We start from the raw sequence: 22,499 nt of genomic DNA on the forward strand, positions 1-22,499 counted from the left end.
ACTGGGTAATGCCAAATGGGCTGCTGATGAAATTAGACATTTTGTATAAATCTCACATTTAGCTGTTGCACAATTCCTTTTTCACGACTCCAAAAAAATAAATAAAAGAACGAAAGATAGGACTTCCTTCCTCTAGGCGACTTCCTGTTTATGTCTGTAAGCAGGTCAACAGAGTAGTCCCTGCCTCATTCACTGTCTTCATCCTTTAAAGGTGACACCAAGCCTCCTAATGCAGGATGTGGTGGCCACCCCTTTGCTAAAAACAAATCCCTTCTTACAGTACACCTTTTCTCTGTCATTTAAACAAAAGTCCCATTTTAGTACATTAGTTTTCCTTCTATAACCGCTTTCCAACTGACAACCTGAATTAATTATGGTGTGTAACAGTATTTTCGCTAGAATGGCACTCATAAGAGCATGGACCTTGGCCAAGTCCCAATAATTCACACGTTCAACAAAAAATAAATTACCCGACCCACAATTTTGCAAAATGAAGCAGGTTTTTCATTAACCCACACCCTAATCAAAGTTGAAAACCTGTATTTACACACGCGCCCTTTTTCTACTGAGTCATCACAACAAGGAGGGAGCAGCTGCTTCCGTGCAATGTCTTACTTAGCTTCTTTGACTATGACTATCCTCCCCAGACTAGAAGCCACCCATCATTCCAATATACTTTTTTCCCCCCCAGACTTCCTCCGTATGATTCATAACAGCCAGACAAATTGGCTATGACCTGGACAGGTTTGTGTTGAGACCCAAGACTATAAAGACTGTTTCAGCTAGCTGCTGTCTGCCACTCCAAACTCATCCATACTTGGCTGGTATTGATCAAACTGATGGCCAGTGCCTCGGTGTCTGTGCTCCAGCATCACAGAGCTTCAGATTCTCCTCCCTCATGTCTATCAACTGGCATCAGATCTGGAGCTTGTTCGACACTTGTCTTGTACTCACTCCCACTGCAAAGGTTTGTCGAGCACCAGCTAACATGAGCTGCGCGAATGGATTTTACTCCCTCCTTTTTCTGACGATATCAGGCATTGATAAATATGTTTTTCACAACATAGTTTCATATCTTTTGGGAGGAGTTTTTACATTTCGGCGTAATTGCCATCATCAGCATTATTCAAAATTTGTTTAGATAGTTTAATGAGGTGAATATACTGTGTACAGTTCTTTTTCTGAAACATTTATTTATTTTGTGCATGCAACAGAAATATTTTTTCTTTCCTACCCCCCCCCCCCCCCCCACCCCAATTTTACTGCTGTAGACTGCAGATTTCCCCATTGTGGGACAAATAAAGGTTATCTTATCTCATCTTATCTTATCTTAGAAATACAAGACAGGTTCATTGTAAAGCACTTTTCATCAAAAACAACAACCCCCCCAAAACAAAACAAAAAAAAAACAATAGCATTCAAATATATATATATATAACAGTGCTTTGATTTATGTATAGAAAAAAAAGTGATAAAATGGATTGTCTTTCCCACCCTGGATCCACTTCTTAATCTCAAAATCCAAGCAGAACTTTCCTGTGCACCATCAGCAAATTCCATTGACAACATTTTGATATCTCTTGTTTACAGTGAGACAGGCAGCCAAATATCAAGCTTTCCACAGTTGTCACAGTGATTATGGTTGAAATTCATTCTAAATGGTTTACTTTTCAAATCACACAAACTCAGTCTTAAAACAGCTTTTCATACCCGGAAATCCAGGTGGTTTAAAGGTGCCATGCACTTGTGTATGACCTCGTGACTAACCCAAACAGATGTCTTAGGGATGTAACCAGCAGATATTCCCAGTGGTCCAAGCTCGTGTTTTTCATAGCCATGCTACAGTCTGTGATGTTCCAATATTTTGAGCTGACTTTGGAAATGGACCTTTCCTCTGTTGAGTCCTCACTAAGCATACAAAAAGCGGTGCTGTCCCATGAGAGGTGTGGCGGACTAAATAATCACCGTGAAAGTTTGGGAGCAGCTGTTGGCATGTGAAGGCCTGCCAGCAAGTTGGACTTGGTGCTCTGAAAGCCAGTGGGAGAACTAAAAGTAACCATTTCGGAAAAGAGGAAGGATCAAAGCTCCATTCAAGCATATTTTTGTGTTTGTCACACCACAAGATATGCTGTTTGTGTGCAACAACATAATGTTCATGATCACTTACATGCGCTCAAACATACACTGCAGGAGGACTGACACAAAACGGAAGATTAATCTTTTGTTTGTGTCATATCTTTGGAATGCAGCGCACCACATATTTGATTCTGTGCTTTGGTGTAAACAAGTTGTGGAATGTCAATGTAGAATTCCAAAAAGAAAATGCTTGCCCTAATAATAATAAGGAGTCGACACAAGTGGTTAAGTTGTAGGATTTTGCATTTGTCTGTTTGTCAGTCTTCTAGTTGTTGCAGTTATCAGCCATTATTAAGAATCATTAATTGATTGATGATGGCAAAAAAAAAGAAGCCGATAGCCCTTCCTGCGTTTTTTTTTTTTTTAAATTGACTGACTGTCGACTGAAGTCGGATGCACACGTAAAGATAGTACGGCTGATTTTGATTGCTGATTCCACGCGTCCGACTAAAGTTAGCAAATACCCAATTATACCCTTACATATTATCCTGATTGATGTTATGCTGCAGTCAGACGGAACGTGAGCTGAGTGTTTCTGGTGGTGCGTTTGCATATATAGTCAATACAGTCCATGCGGTCGGGCGCGAGGAGCTGCGGATGAAGTGTTTCAATTTGCCTCTTTGCCCATTTCGCTGGGGTGTACAAATGCGAACTTTTTGCGGCACTGACAGCCAATCAGCGTTGACAATATACTTTGTACATCACACTCAGCACCTGCAGTGGCACGGACACTCACAGCGTGAGGGAGCTCCTCCTCTTCTCTGCTCGAGGCAACCCTCGTGGAGTTCCCCAATTCCAGTAACGGCCTACAAAGTTTCAATGGAACCAGTAAAGCGAAGAGACACGGTGGCCAGAAGATGCCCACATACCGAGAAGTAACCAATCAGACCATAGCTGTTTTCCACATCAAAATAAGGAGAACAGAGGCCCAATCAGACTAAACTTTATTTTATTTGCATATTGAATATTCTTATAGGTGGCCCGGTAGTCCAGTGGTTAGCACGTCGACTTCACAGCGCAGAGGTACCGGGTTCAATTTCAGCTCCGGCCTCCCTGTGTGGAGTTTGCCTGTTCTCCCCGGGCCTGCGTGGGTTTTCTCCGGGTACCCCGGTTTCCTCCCACATCTGTGTGCCCTGCGATTGGCTGGCAACCGGTTCAGGGTGTCCCCCGCCTACAGATGGGATAGGCTCCAGCACCCCCCGCGACCCTAATGAGGATAAAGCGGTTCGGAAAATGAATGAATGAATATTTTTATAAGTATAAGGAGAAAATGGAATGCTCAAAATTTCCGACCAACAGAAATAGCTTGGAAAAGGGGCATCCTGCTTATTCTCAACGCAAATCATATTGCAAACCCAATAAAAGGATATTAAAGATGATGATAATTGGATCTTTGAGAATGATAGTAAGTCTATCCAATCTGTGGTCAAAGGTCAGATCCATAGATACATGTGTCTGTCAATTCTTGACAGTCACAATTGTAAGTTGATTTTGTATCTATCATAGATTAATTATCATTCTATGTCAATGCAAAAAAAAGAAGAAAAAGTATCTCGGGTCAAAAGTCATTCTGGTTCGTGTTTTATTCTTTTGTCAGTGCTCTACTTATTGCAACCTTGAACCAATTTTCCAATGACATTGACTCCACACTGTCATCAACAGCATTTTTCACATTTATTCTCAGATGCTGCAAGTCTCATCATCAGTCGGGACACAGGGGTGCAGTCTGTTCACTGGATCCCATCAGTAAAATGGATTGGCTGCTTTTGTTCGTCGAACTTGCATCCGACTGCTATTTTATGAAGAACAACACCCAGTCCACTTTCCCTCAGACGCGCAGCTACATAGCCGGCAAATACCTTAAATGTTATGCGTGGAAGTACCAAGGGCCACGCATGTGACGGCTTATGGTCCCGCTCTCTGTTGATTACTCCGCTCTCCAGCGGTAGGTCACACAGATCAAGGCCGCTGTTGCTCCTTTGGGACTTGAAATCTTCTGGTTTTATGCGAGGCGATTTCAGGCCGTCACACATCTCCAGTTCATTCTGCTGAATATCATTTTTTTCCCCCTCCCACTGGGTTCATTTATTTTGGCATGAGAGAACATGCACTGACCTCAGACATTATTGTACAACAAAAGTTATTTCATCGTACGCCAATTCATATCTTTGCCATATAGCGCCAAAACCTTTTTCTTTTTTTTTTTGTCTTGACCAAGTTCTTACACTGATGTGATAAATCCTGATGCAACGTTCAATAAAAGGACTTTTGGAACCGGACTCAAACTATCCCTTTGCGATCCCTTTGTTATCATAAACACTCAAAAACTTTAAACTAAAGATCAAAAAATTTTTTGCCAGACCTCAAAATCAGTCAGTGACATTTCTCAACCGTGTTTCAGAGAATTATTAGCTCAAAGAAGGTAAAGTTTAGTTTTGATCTCCTTCCTGTTAGTCGTTTGCATTACTATAAATACATGTTATGCATCTTGTTTAAATTTTACTTCTGTAGTGGACTTATTCTTTGTTATAGCATCCTTAGGTTATATTCTTTAGCTTGATGTGAACACGAGAGATTGATCCTCGCAAACTGTTTGACTGAGGTGTTTGTTTTATGAATGCCCCATCAATGTGGAGATTGTCACCAAAATATATTGGCTGTAAATGTTGATGGGACATCAGTAGAAAAAAAACAATGGTGTGCGAGAAAACCCCCCAAAACAAAACAAAACAAATGGGCAAGTGACCTCCCTGGCAGAGGCAGTAAGGTTGTTTTCCATGACAAGGCAATGTCCTCTTACTTTGGCAATTGTCAAGCCATAAAAAAAAAAAAATAATAATAATAAAATAAAATTTTTAAAAAGTGTTTCTTTTCAAATAGGTTCGTCTAATTTCCAAAATCACTTGCACAGAATTAAAGAAATCAATGATGACGCATGTAGTGACATTCAGGTTGTCGTTGTCTGACAGACGCCGCAGACCTTTGTCGATCCCACATGTAGGGATTTATTTTTTAAATTTTATTTCTTTTTTTTGACACGGTCGAGGCAAAGGTCAAGATTCTATATGCAGTGAAGCATTCACCTTCGCCACTCAACTGAGCCTTGGCAAGATTATGCCTTTGTGTCTTGCTCTCTGTATGTGCTGGGTTAATTTTTTCCACAATGGAGCCAAGCAAACACAGGGGAAGTGCGCGTTCCTCAAAGTATGTGTGTGTGTGTGTGTGTGTGTGTATGTGCGTTTGTTTTTAAAAGACATTGGTGCAACGGTTTTAACAGAGCAACTCCTATTGAATTAGATGTTCTAACCCCCTGCTTGCTAAATGGATTTCTGAAGTGGCTGTAGTTGGAGGCTTTCAATTGGATGCAACCTTGAGTCCTTTTTTTATGAGCTCTGTAGGATTTAAGTGCCGGTATAACATGAGCACTGAATGTGTGCTCCTTATTTTTTGAAATTGAAAAATCTCTAAAGGCTCCCCCTATTGTGTAGGCAATTAATGGAATGCTGGCAGCGAGGTTCAGGTGCTTAAAAGTTTTTTTTTCCCCCTCCCTCTATCGCTCTCCTTATAATTACTTATAAAGGATAATCATCAGGAGGGGGGGGGGGAGCATCATAATGCTGCAGGCTTCCTCTTTATGCACAATGATGTATAATGCATGCTTTGAAATGAAACGGCAGCGGCCTTCAAACCATTCCGTTTCCCAACCTTTGTGCGTTTGTTTTGCGTGCCGCCGTGATGCTTTTGTGTCACAATGGCGGCTGTTCCCATTAACAATGCTCGCCTATTCATTGAGTCTTTACATGTGTAAAGTTTGTCCATCAGGTGGGCAAACAAAAGGTACAACTGCCGCTATTAGCGATTTGAAAGTTGGCTAATTGGCTCTCTGCAGACTTCTGCTCTTTCTCTTCAGTCTCGGTCAGCCTCCATCAGTTTTAACAAGGAGGGAGATGAGGGATTTTATTTTTATTTTTTGGTAACATTTACTCAGTTAAAATGTTATGAGATTTTTGATGTCAGAAAAAACCTTTTGATAAATGCCTTTTACTCTTAGGCTTGTAAAGTAGAACCCCCCCCCCCCCCCACCTCCCACTGCATTTGTGAACTTCCAAGTTGCGTCAAAGAAGAAATTCTCATGCTCAAAAATCATCTTGTTTTAGCACGTGTTATTTTCATTTTCATTTTTTTTCTTCAAGCCAATACACACGACTCCAAACGGTAACATTAGCAGCCACGCGAGCGCTAACTCAACAATGTTACCAATAATAAATGCCACAGCGGAAATTCCAGTGTGACCATGACATGACGTAAGTAGTAGACTAAGTTTGGGCCTGTTTTCACTAACATTAAAGTAGGCCTTGGTTTACAAGGCAGTGTAATGTAGTTAGTAAATACAATGGAAAAAAAACATATTCATAAGTGTTATTTATTTCCTAAAAATAATTTCCTAACGCCTTCACTTTGTTTTTTTTAACCCTTTCATGCACCAACAATGATAACCTGTGAACTGATTACATGATAGGCTGTTCACTGTCGTAACCGCTGTCCCTGAAAGGGTTCAATTATGGCAATAGATTATTTTTGTTACAAAATCATTTTTGGGGGGTATCGTGCACGTTCTCAGCTCTCAAGCCATCACATTTTACTGTCAATTAATCCACTTTCTGAATAAATTGTCATCATTCGGCTGATCCCCAGCAACCCAGAAATCCACTTCCGATGGTAATTTGTCTTTCACTTGTACCCTCATTTGCTGTTTGTGTCAACCTGCCGCATGGCCGTGCAAAAGTGCGCGAGAGCATGAGTGACGCGTTTACAAGCTTCACAATAACACTGGCCGACACAACTCGGGGCTGTTTGTGTGATGAGAAGGAAAGCCTGTTTAGAAATTGACAGCGTTACATCTGTGCGTGTGTGTGTGAGCTGAGTGTTATGTTGCTTTCGGCAAGTTATTTATGTGTGTGTGTGTGTGTGTGTGTGTGTGTGTGTGTGTGTGTGTGTGTGTGTGCGTGTGTGTGCATGTGTGTGCGTGTGTGTGTGTGTGTGTGCGTGCGTGCGTGTGTGTGTCCCCCCCTCCCTTTTTGTCTCGCTATCTACGTGGTTATCTTTGCACTCGGTCAGTCAGGAGCTGATGTCCACCTTCGGGGACGCACACCACATGCATTTCTGAATATTTTCACCTCAGGCTGCACTTGTTAGAGTGTGCAGATAAATTCATGTACATTATTTATACAAATTCAGGGCGAGTGAAGGCAGGCAGGTTGAACACATTTATGGAGTAAGAGGCCAGGCTCTGCAAGCCAAGCTCCAAGTGAGGGCTTGTGGAGCTGGCTACTTTCCCAACTCTTACTGACCGGCATGCATTATGCTGCACGAGAACATATCTATCCCATGATCAGTCAATCCATTTGTGTTCTTGAATGAAAAATATATTTTGGGAAACCCGGCCATGAAGTGAAAAATGCCCCAAACTGTCAAATATTGGCACATGCACTTTGCTTTGTATGTCACTTCAGAGTTACAGTTTCTGGATTCAAGTCTCAGCTCAGGCCTTTTCATGGGTGGAGTTCTCATTGCAGATTTTCTTCAAGTATTCCAGCTTCAAATTTGAAAACATTTGCATCTGTGGATGACTAAAAAAAAAAGTCCACCTGTGAAGTGTGGTTTGTCTGTATGTTGTGTGGCTTGTGTTCTTGTGTTTGAATGGCGGCTAGTCCTGAGTGTACCACATAACTCAGGTAAAGGCTGGAGTAGGCTCGACTTGAGCATGAATGTGCATGGATGTGCATCGTGGCCAGTTACGTGCCACTAGGATTGTTTCACCAGATATCCTTTATTGTCTTTACTGTGTGTGTCGACATGGGAAGGTCTGGTCAGTCAGTCTCTATTTGTATCAGCAAAGGAGAAATGGATAAGTATTATTGGTGAAGATGTTTTACTTTTTTTTAATTAGGCAATGTGGGTTTCGTAAAGCGGATTTGAGTCTCTCATCAATTATGCTCCATTATTCTCAGCAATAATACACGCGATATTTCAAGTTTGAAATTTTGCTCCAAAATAATTTCATACAGCGGATCGCCTACTATTCGTAAAGATACTTGAGCATTTTTTTCTATACAGTACTCAATTGTTATTTGATATTCTTATTTTTATTTTGTGAGAATATTCCGACAAAGGATGCATTCAAAATATATAACTTTTACGAAAAAAAAAACTTCCCGGATAAATTATATTAAACACTATAATACAGAAATGCTTGTGCAGTTGCCAAATTAACTTGAGAGAGCACCTTTGGGAAAAAAAATTGCAAGTGACTTGTATTTAAGATAATATTGTTTCGGTTATTGCCACAGTGACCCCAGTTCACCACTTTCGAGTTTGGCAATGTTGGTGGACGAACCAGCACAAAATACGTATATTTCAATGCTTGATCTTGTAGTGTAGGCAGTTTCTGTTTGTGTCATTCATTAGCTTGGTTCCTTTTACTCCTGACCTTACCTTCGTGATTTTGTCGCTTCTGTTTCTTTCACCTTAGCTGGATGTTGGATAATAGATCAACATTCCCGAGTTGTGACGTAAAGCTTGTCATGAAGAACACACAGTTGATTAAAAAGAAAAAAAAAGGACATTGTATGTGGTCGACGGTACACTGTTAGTGCTGATAAACTACCTGTTGTGTTCTTAAATGCAAATAAATAGTCCGACCTCCTCCCACACAGGAGCTGTCGCCTGCACAAGTGGAGGCATCACCAGCTGGTTGTAGTCTCCACGTCCCCCTGGAGCTGGAGTTGACTGCTTCGTGCTTCTCATCTCGAAGACCTTCAACTTTATCATAGAAAGGGCCTGACGACTCAAATGAGGACCTTTGAATTGAAATTGTTGCATGATTTTGTTTCTGTGTGTGTGCGTGCGATCGCTGTTTCCAGTTTACCATAGCCTAACCTTACCTAGTGACACAATATGAATTAAACATTTTCTAAATCTGAACCTGAATAGTCACTTTTTCATCAGGGCTCTGTGTCTGCACTGTGTCAAATTGTGTGAGGAAGTTTGGATTTTTAAAATGAAATTATGGAGCATTTTTGGGAACTCTTTGTGTATGATAATGTAAAATACATTATAGAACTGTTAACGGATCCCTTTTAATTGTCATCTTACTCCACAACTTGATGTAAAATGAATCCCGGTGTACAATGTATGAAATAAAATGATTACAGAAATTGTGTTTTTCCGTACAAAAAGGTGTCGCACATCTCAGTCAAAAACAATGAAAGAAATAGCGTCCAAATAAAAATGTACTCTGTATCTCACAATGGGTAGCAATGTGATGTGTGAAGGAGGCCAGTCCGCAAAGAAGCAAATGTGTTCTTAAATTCTGTCTTTCAAGTTCTCCAATATTGCTCCACTCGTAGAATGACAATTTAAAAAAATAAAAAAACATGTCAACAAGGTCATACGTTGGCGCACATTTTTTGTGTGCTAGTGTGGATAGTGCTGAAACACACACAAACACACACACACAATCACATACACAATTTCACAAAGTCAGAGTCATGTCAACATAATCTAGATCAGTCTTCCTCAACTGGCGGACCGCGATCCACGACCGGACCGCCGACCTCCTCTGTCCGGACCCTCGGCAAATTGTATAAAATAATAAATTATAAAGTGATTTTTACGTTATACATTTTATATTTTTGGACTATAATCTGCGCATTACCGCGATCGCTTGTTAAAATTATCCATTGTATTCTTTGCGTGCACAAACATGTATTGCAGAGGACCGCAGCAGCGCGACTGTGTGTGTATAATTTTTGACGAACTGGAGACCCTGGCTGAGCAGGGCATGTCGGCGATAACGATGCGCTGATTGGCTCCTCTGAACTTAAGGTGTGCCCATACATAAGCGTCAGCATATACGATGCGCTGATAGGCTTCTCTGAACTTAAGGTGTGTCCATACGTAAGCGTCAGCACGCGTCTATCCCAATACACACGCATTCAAAATGGATGATTGTGTCAGGAAACAGACGCATGCGCGACGCCACAGTGTGCTCACAGCTTCAGCCCAGGAGAGCCGCACACAGACAATTAGACAAGAAGAATCGCGGGAGGTTTCGATTGTGTGCAGTTTTGCTCCCGTCTACCCGGGGATCTTTGCAGCTGTTTAACAGCAGAACACCGCAACATGGTAAATGAACATCACAATGGCGTCCTCAAATAATATTTGCATGCCTCAGACATTGCATTCACCTTCATTGGAAGAACAGCACTGCACATTCCTGTGCTCCCTTGTGTCAGTATTTAAAATGGTTCTTAACTCCTCTTCTGATATATTTTTCAGTGATTTCAGAGGCGATGTGAAAAGGGGAATTGTACAAATGAAAAGGATATTTTTGTTTTCATGTTTAGTATTTATTTTGGTAAAATGAGTATTTTGTTTTGTTTTTGTTAAATTAAGGGAAAAAAGACAACTACTGTTTAACAAAGTTAAAGTAAAAATGTCGTATTTCCCTAAAATGGCTATTTCTATTATTAAGCAGGCACAACTTAACAAAATAAAAGAGTTCCTGTGCCTCAACACAATACCTCTCATTATTTGCTGTGTACTGGCAAAGTGAATAATTGTTATTTTCATGCACCCCATTATTGGTTGGTTGTGAGGAGTGTTGATTTGTATAAGCTTGGCTTGACCATACTAAATGGGCATATAGCCCTGCTCCCCATGACCGCCGTGCATGGGACCGGACCTTGGTCTTATTAAAAAAAAAAAAGTGGACCGACAGCATTTCTAGTTGAGGACCACTGATCTGGATTATCAAATGAACCTCGCGACACAACTTCTGCTGTCTCCATATTCAATTATACATACATTTATATCAATTCATATTTTTTTTGTGCGTTTTTCACGTGATGAAAACAGACTTTCTTGTTGACGACCCACGCTGCAGGAGAGGGTGGGGTGGCGTGAGCAGTGTCTCATTTGGAATGATTTATGATGAAGTGAGGTGCATTTGACCGAGGCATGTCACAGACGTTCTATCAAGACACTCGGGAACTTTCATGAAGCGTGCGTGCGCACGTGTATTGAAATCCCTTCCTCCAGGCCCAGTTTATAAAAACAAAACAAGACCATTCTACAGTAGACAAATTTATTGTGGCGCCGAAGCCTTAACGTCATGTAACACAAAGATGGAAACCAATAGACGCAATAAATTATCTTCATTATTACGTGTAACCAGTGACATTCTGTACATCAAAAAGGTAAAGCACTGTAAATAATGAATAAAAGTTGTACAAAAAAAAAGTGGACCAAGAAACTAAAACCTATACAGCAATACTTAAGAGACACAGAGATGTTTCAATGCCAGTAGACGTAGAAATTAATATTTTATGTGTGGTTCCCCAATGATTTTAGTGTCTCACGACATAATTTAAGTACTGATTAAAAGTCAAATAAAAACACTGTACACACAACAACAATAAAGAAAGCAACCAATTTTTTCCCCATGTTGATGTCATTTTTTTTTAGGAAATCATTGCTTTGCAATTAATGCGTCATCACAGTTGTCTCCCATATTACCACATGAATGTAAACACCCGCAATTCTAGTTTTTTTTTTTAATTTTACAACATTAATACTTTTTATATATATATTTGTACATATTTTCATTCACATCTGCACAGTTAGCTAGCATGGTAATGAAATAAGGCAAGACTCACATAACTGTGACATCACAATATATTTTTTCCTTTTTTTCTTTTTTTTTTTTTTTGCAATTTTCTTTTATGAAATAATACTGATTATAAAGGTTTCGTGTCATTTCCTTCTTCTGCAGCAAGCTTTGGTCTTCCTGGGCAAAGGCTGGCTAGAACCACATCCAAAACCACAGGTTGTCTCGTTCCATTTTTTTTTTTTGTAGTAAAATTTTAAAATTAAGGGTGTTTTTATTTTTTTGCAAGAAAAATGGAAATACACAATCATTTTAGCTGATATTATTAACTATATGTTTTTAACATTCGATCTTCTGAATGAAGTACATGGTTTAATAAAAGGACTCAGGGGGGGTCAAATAAGGTGACCCACCAAATTATTTCTGTTACTGAACTAGGACTGTTTTGATCACTGAGGGGCGTTCCATTGCGGGTCTTTTCTTTTTCAACAGTCATTTCTCACATTTTTGGTCAGGTCAAGCTGCCACTGCCGTATCGATGAGTTCAGTGATCGCAGGTAAGAGTCCGCTTTGGTTGACCACATGAATGCCGTCTGTACAGTACCAACCAGAGCTAAAAGAAAAGTTTAAACACAAGTCCACGTTCCCAAAAGCAAACGTCCTTTGTTAGAGTCACTGTGGTTATAAACAGTGAGTCCTTGTTTAGTTCAAGTGTTCCTCTTTGTGTCATGTGTGTCTGCACTTCTTTCCCCTCGTTCATATGCGCGCACGCTCAGTTTGTGTATTTTTCTTTTTTTTTTGTTCAATGTTCTCGAGGTTTTACTCTGTTTGCCATTCTTTACGCAATCGACTCAGGGCTGAGGTGGATTTAAATAAAAGTAGAAGATTTGGGGCTGCGGCCTGGCTCCTCGCAAAGTGTCCATGCAGCAGCTGCGTTGCCGGTAGTGCAGTTCCCCTCCTAAGCTCTCTTGGCGTGGAGCATTTCAATGAGCAGATTGTTGCAGGGCACGTCGCCATTCAGGTGCTTGTAGTAAAGATATTCTTCGGCTTGCAGGCTGATGGCTCGAATCTCTGGCAGCCGCAGAAGCAGCTGACCAAACTTGTCCGTTTGCTGCGGGTAGTTACACATGACGTAGTCCAACAGCGCCGCATTCACCTGCTCCTGGACGCTCTCTACCAGGTGGAAGTTCTCCAGGTTCTTCACATCTACCGACATGAGAAGAGACAAAAAAGTCAGATCCACATAGAATTTTCCAAGCCCTTTAATTTAACCCGACCATTGCGTTTTCACTGCATGTGAAACATACGCCATAAAAAAAACACCCTTCGACAGTCCACATTTCGTCCGCTAAACCTTGTCACGGTAATTAATTGACTTTATCACAGTAGAATTGTGCTTTGAGGATTTTCAAAGTAACGCTTCTCCTCTGTTTATTTTGCTGACAGCTATCTCTTGGGACAGCCGTGTCGAAGGAATCAGGTGAAGGCAGGAAAAAAAAGGGGGGTTGTCCTCCTGAGATTCAATCCCCGTGAGTCAATAAATTATGTAGGGCAGACTTACAGCCACCTTTTTTTTTTGTCAAATCAAAACAATGTCAGAAAATATAAATGACTTTTCGAAGAAGTGAACATTTGGCGAGTGCAACAAAAGTGCAAGTGTTTTCGGTGTAGATTGTTGATTCCTTGTGCAAATGTAATTTTTTTTTCCTCCCCAAATCCTACCTGTGAGTGCTGCCACAAGCGCTTTTCCTCGGCAATAACAATAATAAGCTCACAGGGGGCTCCCGCAGATTATTGCAAGACGAGTGGAAAAAGTGCTAAATGGATAATGGTGGACCACCGCACGGTGTGTCCTAGTCATGATCATGAAGTGCAGGGCTGAATAATTTTTAATGAGATGGCACAGCCACTATCTCGCACGTGTGTGTGTGTGTGTGTATGCATGTGCGTGATAGATCATTTATTAATTTGTTTGACCTCAGGTTGGATGTGCTTATGTAGGTTAATGCGTAACAACAGCATGCTTGTTTCTCTTTGACACCTCCAGACGCACCCACATGTACAATTACATGGTATGGACACACAAATGTATACACGCACATGCCCACATCCCATCGCACTCACCTTATCTTTCTCACTTCTCAGACGCATGTATAATCAGACACTAATCCTTGGAAATACACACCATTTGTCTTCCTTGCTTGCATTGTATTACTCTCTAACACACACACACGCTACTCAGAGCATTAGCAGGGAGAAAGGGGGGTTGGGGGGGGGGGATAAATCAGCAGCTAATGAGGTCTAGAAGAGTATGAGAATCAGCTCCTTCAAGGCACTTCCATCTATGATGCACTCTACCATGCTATTTGCAATCTGTATGCATGTGTGCGTCTGCTTTTGTGGTGCGTGCCGTATGGCTGGTGAGTAGTGTGTGCATGCTCACTGTGACCTCTGTGTGACACGGCGAGGGGCTAAATAAGGCCAAGAAGAGGACAGGAAAGGGTGTGTGTGTGTGTGTGTGTGTGGGCTGGGCTGTAGGAGGGGGTGACAAAGAGGGACTCCAAACAAACACGACATGCTTTTTCCTGCTGTCGCTCAGCTGTGTGACCCGCTGCCACACTTCTGGACCAGCACCAGCATTGCTCCCAAGCACTAATAGGGCCTTAGACTACAGGCACAGTATATGCAGGTCAAGGAGGAATTGAAAAAAATCAATTTAAGGGTGCATGAAAGAAAAGTTCCTGATTTACTTTTAAACTTTCAGACGAAAGGCTCATCATCTTTTTGCCATCTTTTTTACCTGCCAGATCTCAAAGGATTTTCGAGACGATATATATTTGGAGTGTGTCTGTGGAAGCTGTTGTCCGTGTGTCTAAAAGAACATGTGCGAGGTCAGAGGTTACATATGTGGGACCCTAAAAAGGGCCTCGCTCCCAATCTCTGTTCCATTTCACCCCAGAGGTGTTCTCATCCAACCCTGTCACTACAGACATTGCAGTGGGGCAATCACACTGGAACAAAAAGGCAACTCCAAAACAGTTCCAACATTGCTGGAGGCATACCATTGCAGAAAATGTAGAGGGAGGTAAGGAAAATTCAAGCTCAATCTCTCCATGTAAAGGACACTTTTCTCATCCTTGGCGAAAATAAATAAATAAAGGTGCTGGGGCAGTTTCAGCAGTGGGAGGGGCCATCGGGGGTTACCTTTTTCATTCGTGCATCTTCCCCCCGGCTGACTCAGAATCGAGATTAAAATCTGAACGATTGCGGGAGAGCCAGAATTTTAGTTGCGGTTCCATTCGATTCTCGGTTATCGATGCCCAAGCCTGGTTATATAACAAGTTCACTACTTTATGAAGAACTAATGCATGGGTGTACTCACTGTTCACTATGGGGCATATTTTCACATGTGCGTAAGTCAGAAAAGGTGCAAATCTGACCACTTTGTTGGCCACGTGGATTCTCCCATCGACTTAAGCAGGGACCTGGTGCACATCGGGAATTTCGGGAGATTCCCGGACGGACGCTATCCAGCGCTGACACCAGACTGCAAACCCCGCCCCTCACTATCTGGTGGCTGCGCATAAATTTGTCGGTTATGCATGGTGGTTTTGTCTCAACAGGATAACCTTGAAAGCGCAAAAGCCAGACGTGAACAAAAAAATAAAAAAATTAAAAAAGAAAGACTGAAGCGCTACCGGAAGACTATTTATGTGGATGAAAATCTAAGTGGGTACTATAAATCTAAGTTCCTTCAAACCTTCAGTCCTCTGACAAGAGATCACATTATTTCACAAATATTGATACAATTTTATGTCCCATTGTAATACCTTAACAAATCATGAAATGTGAACATATTTCAAGTGTAACATGATACCTGCACGCACAAAATGGAATGGTCAAGTACCTTACCCCGGATGATATCACGTGGCCTTCTAAAATTGGCACCCAAAAAGTTGAAATTCAAAGGATTTTTATGAGCTCCAAGCAATTCTCGTGAATTTAGCTTCATATTCTTCCAATGATGTGCATGTGTCTGCATGCACGCAAGTGTGTGTTCTGGTCATTGATGGCCATTGCATGGCTGCCATTGTCTTTGTTGTTTAGTTTAACATCCGCGGCAACATAAAAACTAAGATGAGACGAATTAATATTTGTGTGTGTGTGTGCGCGCGCTTGTATGTGTGCAGGCATGTGTGGATCGTTGGGGGTTACCACAGAGAGTTAAGTATTTCTCTCTGTCAAGCTGATTAGGGTGAAAGTGAGGCAAAAAGACTCCATTTTAATTGCGAATTACTATCAGCGGCCCTTTTGAAAAAATAATGAATGAAGGTTTCCATACAAGAGGCTTGCTTTTTGTCTACAATTTGCAAATGTGATGAGTCAAAAATAAGATTAAAGAAAAGAGCAAACTCCCAGTTTTGGATGTGGCCATAATAAATGCAATTTATACCATGAGAGCGAAAGAGACAAAAAAGAAAGCTCATATCAAAAAACGAAGCAGTCCATCACTCATCTCTAGACAGTGTCAGGTCGAAGCATTAAGTGTGCTAAGTGCTCTCCTTTTTCTTTTCCACCTCCCCCTCACCTCAGCCAATCCTCTCGCTCCCACCTTCCCTTCCTCTTCCTCCATCTCATCGTTCAGTCACAGTGGGACTAATTATCAACTATATTTTTTTGTTACACATAAAACAACCACAGTTCATCGCAGTGCTGCGTCCGACTACTCAAATAGAAACCCTGAGGTGCATTGTTCCATTTGACGGGCGATCACACTGAAGCCAGTGACTTACTGAAAGAGCTCACACACACAAAAACACGCACGCACACACACACACACACATACACTTCTCTTCTCCGCACCCGCTGTGCCTTTTAATTAGACTTGAAGACTAGATGTTATCATGCTGCCAAAGTGTGTTTTTACACTGTTAGACTGCCCCCCCCCCCCCACGCTCTCTCCTAAAGCCTGCCTGAGGTAACACACACTAACTCACACACTGAAACCTCTTCAGTCGAACGCAGTCCATTACCGGAATGCTGTTCTCCCTTAGATTTCTTCAGATTTAAAAGAAAATTCCCAAAGGAAATTAATTAATTTCAACAATGTGTCACCTTTTCTGTATTTTTTTATCTTGAGGCGAGCAGGACACATATATTATAAATGGACTGTATGCAGGTGGAACATTGGAGAATGACGGGCGTATATCCATCCATCCATGTTCTGATCCGCTTTATCCTCACAAGGGCCACAGGGAGTGCTGGAGCCTATCCCAGCTGTCTTTGGCCAATAGTACACCCTGAACTGGATGCCAGCCAATCGCAGGGTACACATCGGCGAACAACCATTCCCCTCTCACTCACACCCAGGGACAATTTAGAGTGTTCAATCAGCCTGCAATGCATGTTTTTGGAATGTGGGAGGAAACCGGAGTACCCGGAGAAAACCCACACAGGCCCGGGGAGAACATGCAAACTCCACACAGGGAGGCCAGAGCTGGAACTCAACCCGGTACCTCTGCACTGTGAAGTCGACGTGCTAACCACTGGACTACCGGGCTGCCCTACGGGTGCATAATTGAAGTTAATTAATTTTACCACATTAGTTGAAGTGAAGGACATTCCCGCCATTGTATCCTAAATTATTTCAAACATGCAACAAACACCAGCATATTTTGCTTACGTCACCTCACTGGATTCATGTTACTCTCCTTGTGAGTTGAATGAAACACACTTGATGTTGGAAAGGTTCAACTTTTGCTTAACTGTCATACAAGTGGAACAAATTAACTGGTGCTACAGTATAAGTAAAACGTACAAAGATTGTCATAGAAGTCTGAATCTGCATAATATGTTACTTTCAATATGCTGTCTCCAATGAAACAGTGATTTTTAACATACCCCCGCCCACACAAACACACTTTCTGATGTACTTATACAGTAGCCTATTCATCTTTATCTTTTTTTTTTTTTTTTTGCTTCTTCTGGAGCAAGTGCCATTTTCCAGTACTGCCGTCTCATGGTTTTCTTTGGACAAACTTAGGAGTAGTAGTCTTCAACTTTAGAGTTTCCAAAGTCCTGCTTTTCCACACACTACACATGTACTAATTCAAGTGCCTGACTCCACCTTGAACACAAATATGGTATGGCTGTCCTGATTCAATTTCTCAAAGACAATATTTTCCCGTTCTTCCTTCATCGCACCGCAATTTACCATCACGACTTCCTCGTACAAACAGCTAGCTGTCAGGGCAACATGGCAAAATAACTCCGTGTTCTTTCACTTTCAGTGTCCCAAATCAATAAACGTCCATGTCACATGCTGCCGATTCGCTCCCTTCAAATGTCACAACATGTGCTTCCCTCTGGGTTTCAAAACAACACATAAAAGCTGGTGGGCCATAAACAGATATTGAGTCAAGCGCTGTCAGTAAACCAGTAGACAAACAAGTCACTTCCGCCATCAGGCTCTGGCCTTCCAACAGGCCTTTATATGAGCCTATCAAAGTCGGAGCAGCTTTTACTACAACCGCGGCCCTTTCAAGAGGACTTGAATCAGAGTCCGGGCCTCTTTATTGCATCTCACTTTAGTTGTTATCATGTCAACAATGTCCTCTGCTACTTTATTCATTATTAATCCACCAAGCAGTTTGGCTCCAATCAGAACTGAGGGCGTCAACAAACGAGAACCAGATGACCTTTCATTCTGAGTGGGTTAAAGGGACCAAGTCAGGACTCAGTGGTAACAGTTGGTGACGTCCGTGTGTTGGTACATGTGGCGCTAACAAATAAGGCAGCAGGGGCAATCGAAACAAATAAACCTATGGGGCAAAGGACAAACAGCCACGTGGCTGATGTCATCGCTTCAGTGGCCCATTGAGTTAACGGTACAGTGCCCTGATCCAGTCACTGGGTTTGTGGCAGAATATCGCAATTTCTTTAACCACCTGCTTGAAACACATGCTACCATAAACTTGGGAGATAAGCAAACCCATACACACCTACTTGGACACACACACACACACGCACGCACACACACACACACACACACACACACACACACACACACACACACACACACACACACGCACGCACGCACACGCACACACACACACACACACACACACACACACACACACACACACACACACACACACACATTTGGACTACATTCCCCTCACTTCCCATCAATACTCTACTTACAATTCACATGAACATGCAGCTTTCCTCAGCAGGAGACTGTGCCGCGCCATTAGGCCATTAAAGATCTTTTCTATTTATGCTTACCAGCAAACGCGTCGCACCCTGGAGAGCGCCGCTCACTTGTTTTCCTCCAACTCCCTTTTGGGGAATTCCTTTTCAGCCGCACAAAAAAAAACAAAAAAAAAACGGGCGTACGACTGGTGCTGTGTGCGATGCTTAACAATTAATTAGGGTTCTGTCAGATTCAGATTGCTGGAGACTAAAGGGATACACGGACACACTCAGCACATGACAAGAGATTGAGTCATCTCATCGAGCTCTAAACAAGAGAATCTTGACCTTTAATGAAGAAACTGACACATCAAGTAAATAGTGAGCAGTCAATTAAGAATTTGCAAATTATAAATCAGACAATCAAACATCAGGAATGGTCAAAAATATACTATGACTAATAATAATCACAAAAATCATGATTCAACTAATGTGTACAGCCCGGTTGCTACCCACCCCCCCTAAAATGTACTGAGCGCTCCAACCGTCACCATCATGACCAACATCTAAATACAGATGTGTTGTAGATTTAAGTGTTCATCCATCCATCCATTATCGAATCCGCTTATCCTCATGAGGGCCGCGGGGCGTGCCGGAGCCCATTATGCACAGTCCCAAAAATGTACCTGCTAATTACTCCAGGTACTGATCACTCCCAGTTCCTCACTAAACTACTGCTGCCAACCAATCAGTTTGTATACTGAGCAGCCACAGCATTGCCCACACCATCAGTTGTGACATGCTCCGGGTTCCACATGACCCTGGAAGTGATAGAAAATGCATTATAGGCCAGATTCCACTAAAAAGATTAACCAAAATATTTGAAACCCCTTCGCGTATTATTTTGTGTTCACCTCATGAACTGATGGGGACTTCCGTTTTTGCCGTTACCACTCAGGGACAGTATGAGTGTGTACCGGTAGATCTGCCCTGCGACTGACTGCCTACCAGTCCAGGAAGTAGTTTGCCTTTCGGCCTGAGTCAGCTGGGCCTCAGCTCACTCATCGCCCTGAACAGGACAAGTGATATGGAAAATAGATGGAGAATCAGGTTTTTGGTGACCTTTTACTTTCCCTGAATGAGGACTCTGAAACACGGAAGAGAAACATTGGAGCTTGAGAAAGTTAAAAGGTTTCACTCTGTATCAGAATGTGGTCTGGACTAAAAAGCAGTTTGCTTTTGGATAAACAGGAACTACTTCTCAGACTGACCTTTTGGGCTTTTAATAGTTGATTATTGTGTTGTATTTTGAGTGGAGTCTGGCCTATAATGACTAATTTGGGAAAACAGGCAAACAGCCTCAAATGCCCTTGAATGCACTCATCTATATTTAATAGGCTGTAAGAACCTGACAAATATCACACTCAGACTTCTTATACATTCAAGAAAAAGCCTCATTAGGCTCTGAACACAGACTATCCTCCACTGTCATTCTCTCGTTACGGTAACTTACTGTAGCCACATGCCCTGGAGCTAGTATCCCGCCCAACGTCCAGGGGCCGACGATCCTCTGTGTGAGCAATAAATAATTACAAACCCCTCACACTTCCTTTCTCTCACACAACACACCATCGAAGGGGACACGCATTTGTCAGCATGTCAGAATCAAATACGAAGGCTCAATTTGTCTATCCAGCCATCAAAACTTCCCGTTAAACCAGTCAAGAGGTGTGATGTCAGGTAGCTTTGAAAGACAACCGAGTGGAGCCCATTTGGGGATATATTAGGTCAAATCTACAGCTTGGTTGACAACATTGCCGTTGTTATTAAAAGGTAGCGGTCTGTTCTGTTCTGTCGCCCAAGGACAGGTTGGTGGGCTCGGTAAGGCAATTGAGAGGGGTCAAGAGATGGAACGGAGGCAAAAGTGCCTGAGGTGTGATAAAATAAACAAGCGAGAAGGCGCTCTGTGCTGGAGGAAGCGAGACAGAAGAGCTTCCTCATTGTCTATGCTGGCTGCAAGGTGCTTGGGATTTCTCCTGAAGTAAATTTACATCCTGGATCAGATGCTTCTGTCTTTGCCTTTCTTCAAGAGACAGGTCCAACTGGGAGTTTCCAGTCGGAAAAGGATACATTATTTCAACATTTATTTCATTGCTGAGTTTCTGTTGGTTAGCACGTCTGCCTCACAGTTCGAAGGTTCTGGGTTTTGACTTTCAGCTCTCAGGTTTTTGCAAGTGGAAGAGACATTGGAAGTAAAACACTATTCAACAGAAAGAGTACTTCCTGTCAAATGCATCTGGATTGGATTTGGCCTCATATAAGATTATCAGACAAATAACGGAAAAGGAATTTAGATGACAAGGCTAGCGAGTCGCAGGATGACATAGAGGCTGCCTCCTTTTTAATGCCGAGTTAAAAGAAAATATCACATTGTCTCAGCATAATGAAAATCAATTTGCCAGCGGGACACTCACCATCCCGAATCAGAAATGAACCCACTGGTTTTTCAAGGTCCTTCTGATCTTCTTGCTTCTCATCTACTTTACCTTCCTGGAATAAATACCATAGTGAAATACGTTGCTGATCCGAGATGCACCCAAAGGTCAACGCTCTCTTACCTCAATTCTGTCTCAACTGTCCAAAGCACAGGTATGTGCAATGGCTGATAGTCCAGGACTGGCAATGGTGGATTTGTCCAACAATGAGCACACTTCCAGTATGCTCACTGAATACTTCATGATGTAAACATTCACAATAAAGTCATATCCAAATGCTGGGAGGAAAAAAAAACTGCCTTTGTAAAGATAATAACTGACTCACTCTGTCAGCAATATCTCTATGGCTGTATTTGCAGTTTGAACTGCACTTCAAGTGCAGTCAAATTATCTTCCCCTCCACCAATATAGTGGCAAATGATACTGTCGTGCTCTCTCTAACCTTGTTTACATTCAGTGCACTTTTGCGCCCCTCGGCTAATTATACACACGATTTGTTTAGTAGCTGTGAGAGGGCTTGCCGGGTGGAGGGGCAAGTCAACCTTTCTTGTTTATGATGAAGTGACAGAAAATCATTGGGGGGTCAAGTACCTCACCCACAATCCACTCCCCGCCCTCCCTCCCAAAACTCCTGCAGCAGTCGGTAAGGTGCCTGTTGTGGGAAGCCTCCCCTTTAATGGTCTCATTAAAGGGCCCGTCTCCCCGTCAATAGACGCCTCTTATTCTTTTTCTGACAAATTTGAATTAATAATTCAACGCCAAGTGCCTGGGGATGTATATTTTCGGCATGAAGGACAGTTAATCCATAGCACACACGCTTCCTCTTTCTCTCTCTCTCTTTACTCTCTCACTTTCTTGTTTCACCACCACTCCTTCTCTTTACCCATCATTCTCTCTTGATGATGGAAAGCAGTGGGTAGTGCTGACTAAAGAGAGTGTGACCATATTTTCCACTGTCCTTTCAACTTCTTTGTTCTCTGTGTGATTTTGGTCCCCCACGTGAC

The 22,499-nt window shown here is 42.1% G+C and overlaps 2 protein-coding genes across 2 annotated transcripts in view; one reads left to right on the plus strand and one right to left on the minus strand.

Moving 5' to 3' along the window:
- LOC147202192 (adhesion G protein-coupled receptor D2) overlaps positions 1-9,353 on the plus strand; it is a 73,763-nt gene extending 64,410 nt beyond the window's left edge. Inside the window, exon 24 of the mRNA XM_086116670.1 lies at positions 8,853-9,353. Within this exon, the coding sequence (XP_085972796.1) occupies positions 8,853-8,969 (117 nt within the window). The 3' untranslated portion in view covers positions 8,970-9,353. The remainder of the gene's footprint in view (positions 1-8,852) is intronic.
- Positions 9,354-11,279: 1,926 nt separating this feature from the next.
- nr5a2 (nuclear receptor subfamily 5, group A, member 2) overlaps positions 11,280-22,499 on the minus strand; it is a 60,321-nt gene continuing 49,101 nt past the window's right edge. The window contains exon 7 of the mRNA XM_086115804.1: positions 11,280-13,012. Within this exon, the coding sequence (XP_085971930.1) occupies positions 12,765-13,012 (248 nt within the window). The 3' untranslated portion in view covers positions 11,280-12,764. The remainder of the gene's footprint in view (positions 13,013-22,499) is intronic.

The sequence above is a fragment of the Hippocampus guttulatus genome, chromosome 7 (genome assembly GCF_054856545.1).
Source record: "Hippocampus guttulatus isolate MCC_2025c chromosome 7, RoL_Hgut_1.0, whole genome shotgun sequence".
Lineage (NCBI taxonomy): Eukaryota > Metazoa > Chordata > Actinopteri > Syngnathiformes > Syngnathidae > Hippocampus > Hippocampus guttulatus.